This window comes from Condylura cristata, unplaced genomic scaffold, assembly GCF_000260355.1.
Source record: "Condylura cristata isolate star-nosed mole 26May11 unplaced genomic scaffold, ConCri1.0 scaffold00005, whole genome shotgun sequence".
Lineage (NCBI taxonomy): Eukaryota > Metazoa > Chordata > Mammalia > Eulipotyphla > Talpidae > Condylura > Condylura cristata.
Genome location: NW_004567106.1, coordinates 66243556 through 66249839, shown reverse-complemented (window position 1 = coordinate 66249839; position 6284 = coordinate 66243556). Strand labels below are relative to the sequence as shown.

Here is a 6284-nt window from a genome sequence, read left to right as displayed (position 1 = left end):
GCTGAGGGGAGCAGCGGGCGGGTCAGGAGAGGTCTGCAGCGCCATGTGGATCTCCTCGGGGCGGGCGGGGTTTATCTCATGCAGAAGTGGCTGAAGCTTCTTAGTGCTGCGCTTTAACCCGCTGCACCCCCAGGGAGGGTTTTTTCTTATTTTTAAAGACTTATGTATGCATATAGAGCTGGGATATAGATTAGAGGTGCAGGATGGGGTGAGAGGATTCACCAGAGTCAGAGTGGGGAGCAGAATAGGCAGATTGACTGAAACACACTTCTGAGGGGAGCAGAGCGGGAGACTGGAGAGGTCTGCTGAGCCATGTGGGTCAGTAACCTGGTGGGGGATCAAACTCAAACTAAAGCTGCTGTGGCTTGCTTGCAGTGCTGCACTGTAACCAATGCATGGCCTGGAAGGGTAACCCTCACCTTCTCTTGTCCAAAAAAAAAAAAAAACCTGCAGCTCCAACACCCCTGGGATCCCTGGGACACCTCCAGAGTAAATGGGGATGGGACTCCTTTACTCCAGTGGTCTTTTGGGGTGCATTTGAGGATCCCACTACACTCTATTGAGAGACGGCTGCCTCTTCGAAACCAGAGTTTTACAAGAGGGAGGCTGTGATCTCCAGGTTGGGTCCGGCAGTGTCCTTCTGAGTCCACCTCTGACGCCAGCTTTCCTTGGTTTACCTGGGTCCCCCTGAGTGGGACTGGGCAAGCTTTTTTTTAACCTGAGTGGACCATGGAGATGGACACCATCTGTTGTTTTCTGGGGTGGAGAAGGCAAGTGCAGTCACCCATAGCATGGTGGGCACCCGGGGTCAAGGAGAGTAGACGCCCTGGCTTTAAAGCATCTTCTTTCAAAATGAAAGTGACCCTGGAGAGGAGTTGCTTCAACCCAACTTTTTTTTTTTTAATAATGTAATATATTTTTACGTAATTTTTTTTTAAAGATTTATTTATTTATTTGTACAGAACTGTACAGAACAGGCCAGAGATGTGGAGGGTGAGAGGCTTCACCAGAGACAGAGCGGGGAGCAGAACAGGCAGATCGAAGAAGTACACTGCTGAGGGGAGCAGCGGGCGGGTCAGGAGAGGTCTGCCGCGCCATGTGGATCTCCTCCAGGGCACGCGGGAATCGAACTCATGCGGAAGTGACTTAAGCTTCTTTGTGCTGTGCCTTAACCCGCTGCGCCACCAGGGAGGGCCCTATTTTTTACGTAATTTTGTGCATTTTTCCATCTCAGTTGTAACCCCCTTGACAGCCCAACTTTTTAATTACCGGTGCATACTCAGTAGGCTGGGCAGCTGTGGGGTCATGACAAATTATTATTATTAATTATTTTAAAGATTTATTTATTCATACAGAACTGGGGTACAGAGATGTGAAGGATGATAGGATACACCACAGACAAAGCCGGGAGCAGAACAGGCAGATCTACGAAGCACACTGCTGAGGGGAGCAGTGGGCGGTCAGGAGAGGTCTGCTGCGCCCTGTGGTCACCTCTGGGGCAGGCGGGGATCGAACTCATGCAGAAGTGGCTTTAGCTTCTTAATACTGTGCTTTAACCCACTGCGCCACCAGGGAGGGCCGACAAATTATTTTTTAAAAGATTTTTTTTATGTATGCACATTAAGAACTGGGGTACAGGCCAGCGGTGTGGGGGTGTATGTGTGAGAGGATTCACCAGAGACAGAGTGGGGAGCAGAACAGGCAGATCTACTGAAAGACACTGCTGAGGGGGCAGCGGGCGGGACAGGAGAGGTCTGCTGCTCCATGTGGGTCAGCTGGCTAGCAGGGGTTGAAGTTGTGCTGCAGTGGCTGTGGACAGATTCACAGTATTTTGCTGTAACCCGTTGCGCCACTAGGGAGGGCCCCATGAAAAATAATTTGATTTCACACGTAAGTCAAAACATGTGTTCAGATCACGTTTGGTTAGCAACACACAGGGAAAAAATGCCCTAGGCAAGAAGTTGGACAGACTGGAGCCTTCTTCATCTGGGTGTCTGATGCAGCTTTGCATTCTAGGTCTACCTGCACTCTTTCCCATGACATCCACACACCTGTCAACATCCAAGTGCTGAAAAACCATGGGCTTTTTGGCCTCAATGAGGCCCAGCTTCGGACCCTGCTTTTGCAGAATGACCCCTGCCTGTTACCTGAGGTGAGTCTCCAAATTGTCAACCCTGGGTTGTCTACACCTCAAAGAATTCAGTGGGGAACATGAAAAATCTGCTTGCAGAGGACAGCCTGTGGGTGCAGGTAGGGTAAGGGCACAGGTCTGATCTTTCTGGAGGCTGTGATTGTGCTGGGCTTTTTGATATACAGAGTCGTGCATTTGTGTGGTATAGAAATAGTAAGAATGGCTTCTGGCTTTTGGCACGCTTCATGAATGCTCAGCAATTCTTGCACCTGAGCCCTTAATAAGCTCAGGAAACCCAGGCTCAGAGGGATTAAGCAACTTGCCCAGAGTCACTCAGTAAATGACAGATATGAATTTAGGTCTGAAAAGAGAACCGTGTTTAGTGACTTGCCTGTTTGAGCTTTGGCTTATTTTACTGTTAAGGCATTTGTCTTTCCCGTTAATTAATAAGATGGCTTTAATGATACTGATTTTGGGGTCACATTTGTTGCAAGCATTTTCCCCAAATACTTTATTGAGGCCTTCCTTACTTTAATTGCTTCAAAGCCACACGCCTATTCCAAATGCTTGAAACGACTCATTATAACTGCTGTCTGGCATAATTAGCATGTTTGTGTCTGTTTAACTATACACAAAGAGTTTTTTTAAAAACCATCTAGTTGGAACCCGCAAGGAAAATATTACAAGAGACCTTTGATTAAAAGCAGAATTTTCTAATGTAGCACAATGCTTCTAGCCTGGATACTCCCAGGTTGCCAGAGAAAAGTAGGAAAAAGCAGGAGGGGGATAGTGTTGGGAAAATAGAGGGTTGTTTGTCATCGTGACCCCATTTGAAATCCCAGGTATTTCGGGGTCTAGGAGGGAAGACAGTGGCAAGGCTGGGCAGGTGAGGGCTGCCTGCAGGGTCCCTACCCAGAAGGCAGCAGTGCCCTCGGCCATGGGAGTCCAAAGGTTTCCTCCTGGCGTCGGGTCCCTCCTAATTTCTTCAGGCCTTGAAGCCAGGCTTGGCACCTGTTCTGAGGAGTCTGACACCTTCCAACCATGTGAGCTAAGAGGAGTGGGAGTCGCAGCTGGAGTGGACTGCTGGAAGGGAGAGGAGGGTGGCAGCAGTTAGGAGGCTGGTCCAGTCCTCAGGGTCATGTCCCTGCAGAGTATGTGCCATCCTGATACTTCGCAGTCTAAGTCTCTTTGTCATCCTAATCAGATGACGTTAAGTCAGGCCATTATTTGAATTTAAAAAATCGATATAAAAATGTTAAAACAGGGCCTCCCTGGTGGTGCAAAGGGTTAAGTCTCAGTGCTACGAAGCTCTCTGCAGCCACTGCAGCATGAGTTTGACCCCTGGCCAGGAAGGTGACCCACATGGCGCAGCAGACCTCTCCTGTCTCCCTGCTGCTCCCTTCAGCAGTGTATTTCAGTCCGTCTGCCTGTTCTGCTTCCTACTCTGTCCCTGGTGAATCTGTTCACCCCCCTCCCCCCCCATACTTCTGGCCTACACCCCAGTTCTTACATGCATAAATATATCTTTGAAAAATAATGTTAAATCACATTCACATAGAACAATGACTGCTGGCTACTTTCATTTTTTAAATGACCTTTAGGAAGTGGAAAATGGATTTCCCTGAAGACAAGTCGAATAAATGCTGGACAGTCAGAAGGAAAGCATCCAGTTAGAGATGCCATATCTATGGAAAACTCCAACAGGACGCATGTTAAAAAGTTAATTCAAATCCCGTATTTTCACTCTAATGTTGGCTGGTGGAGGTAAAAATGCTGCCAACCTAAGTGCTCCAGTCTGTGTATATGTAGAAAGGGAGAAGAAGAAATAGAAAGCCAGGATAGTCTTTTCCCTCCAGGAAGTAAAAGTGCTAAAATAAACATTTTAAACACGCCACAAAGCCAGAGCATTTGTTAAGTTCTTCCACAGGACTGTGTCAGGCTCAGATAGTTTCATCACTGAGTTCTCTTAGATCTCTAAGGCACAGGATATTCTGACTTCTGGACTGGGTCTAGTCTGCTTTTCTTGGTCAGTACATTCTTCAGCCAGTATCACACCATGGGATTAAAATAGTTTCACGTATAATGGTACAAGTCTCTGGGACCAATTACTCTTTTTCAATTTTTTTTCTTTAATCCTCACTTGTTTCTATTTCCAGATAAGCTTTAGAATTATTTAAATGCCTAAAAATATTTTACAGAAATTCTTTGGTGGTAGATGGTAGAAATTGCTATAAAATTATGAGTTCCCTTTAGGAAATTGGCATGTCAGCTGCCATTTTGTTTTATTTATTTATTTTTAAAAGGTTTGTTATTTATGCATACAGAACTGGGGTAGAGGCCAGAGGCACAGGGGCAGTGAGCGGATTCACCAGAGACAGTGGGGAGCAGAACAGGCCGAATGACAAGTACACTGCTGAGGGGAGCAGCGGAGAGATAGGAGAGGTCTGTTGCACCATGTGGGTCACTCCCTGGCCGGGGATCGAACTTGTGAAGTGGCTGTGGCCAGTTTTAATTCATTGCACCACGGGGGGCAGGGTGGGCCTGCCATTTTGTTTTAAACCCTACTGGTGTCCAGTAGAGTTTCCCGTGCTTTAAATTTGACTGCTTTACTTGGAACATCATTTAGGCCCTCCTGGGTGGCACAAAGGGTTAACCCAACACTGTGAAACTATCCTCAACCACTGCAGCATGAGTTGGATCCCTGGCCAGGGAGGTGACCCACATGGCGCAGCAGACCTCTCCTGTCTCCCTCCTGTTCCCCTCTCCCTCCTGTTCCCCTTAGCAGTGTATCAATAGATCTGCCTGTTCTGCTCCCCACTCTGTCTCTGGTGAATACACTCGCTCCCCTCCTCCCACACCTCTGGCCTGTATTCTAGTTCCTGTATGCCTAAATTAATAAATCTTAAAAAAAAAAAGCATATCATTTAACATGATTTAACATGTTCTTCTACCACTTGAACTTACTATAAATTAAAATAACTGTAAACACTGAATGAAGACTTACTTGGATTTAAGTTTGATTTTTTAGTAACTTTGTTTTTTTTGTATACATGACACACTGATAAGGTAGCCAACCCTCCTCCCCTGTCTGGGACTGAGGGGCCTCCAGTAATGTCAGACTTTCCTGCCAAAACTTGGACATCTGTGTTTCCGGGCTCACAATGTCTGATCATCTTGAGTGAGTTTAGGATTGATTAACTAGTGGTTTCAGGGTTGATGGCCCGATACAACATAAAGTTCCCCATCAGGTGTGTCTTGGTTTGTGTTGGGTAGATTCGGTTTACATCAGGTGTCCCCATAATGCTTGCTAAAAAATGTCCTTGTCTGGGTGATAAATGATCCGTTCATGCCACCTGTCTAGATTGGTTTCCTGGCGTGGAGCCTGACACAGGGATTTAGGTGCATGTGATTGATTGAAGGAGGATTCCTTGGGGGAAACTCTGAGGTAAAAGAGAGAGGTGGTGCAGGGAAGGAAGGACACCATCTGACCTTGACTCGATGCAGGGTGGGTCTGGAGCAAAGTGTGCTGAGGACTGTTTCGACCTTGGCGCCAGGGGGCCACCTTGGGGACCTCCATAGAAATCACTCCCTGGCTAGAGGCTTGGGGAGCTGAGGGCAAGTCTACCAAGGGTCACAGGGTGGGGGTGGTGGCTGGGAGACATTGTGAGGTTCTCTGATACAGCCCAATGATGGTAAGAGCCACTGATGATCAGAAGTTGCCACTGAGACATGCTCTCATTTTTTGGCTTAAAAAATAGAGAAGAACAACTGAGATGGAAAAAGACACAAAGTGATGTAAAAATAAACTGTTAATTAAAAAAAAAAATAACCCCTGGTGACACAGGGGTTAAAGTCTCAGCACTATAAGGCTATCACCAGCCACTGGGGCCTGAATTTGATCCCCGGCCAGGGAGGTGACCCACAGGGCGCAGCAGACCTCTCCTGTTTCCCTGCTGCTCCCCTCAGCAGCGGATTTCAGTGAATCTGCCTGTTCTGCTCCCCACTCTGTCTCTGGTGAATCCTCTCACCCACCACACTTCTGGCCCGCACCCCAGTTCTTGTATACCTAAATAAATTTAAGAAAATAACTCATAGCAGGAGTATAATGGACCAGGCGAGAAAATAACAAAAATAATGAACAACCATATACCAG

General features: G+C 47.1%; 1 protein-coding gene across 1 annotated transcript in view; it reads left to right on the top strand.

The window, feature by feature from the left end:
• The window catches only part of ZC3HAV1L (zinc finger CCCH-type, antiviral 1-like), a 12875-nt gene that overhangs the window by 1174 nt on the left and 5417 nt on the right, over positions 1–6284 (top strand). The window contains exon 2 of the mRNA XM_004677206.2: positions 2017–2152. Coding sequence (XP_004677263.1) covers positions 2017–2152 — 136 coding nt within the window. The remainder of the gene's footprint in view (positions 1–2016; positions 2153–6284) is intronic.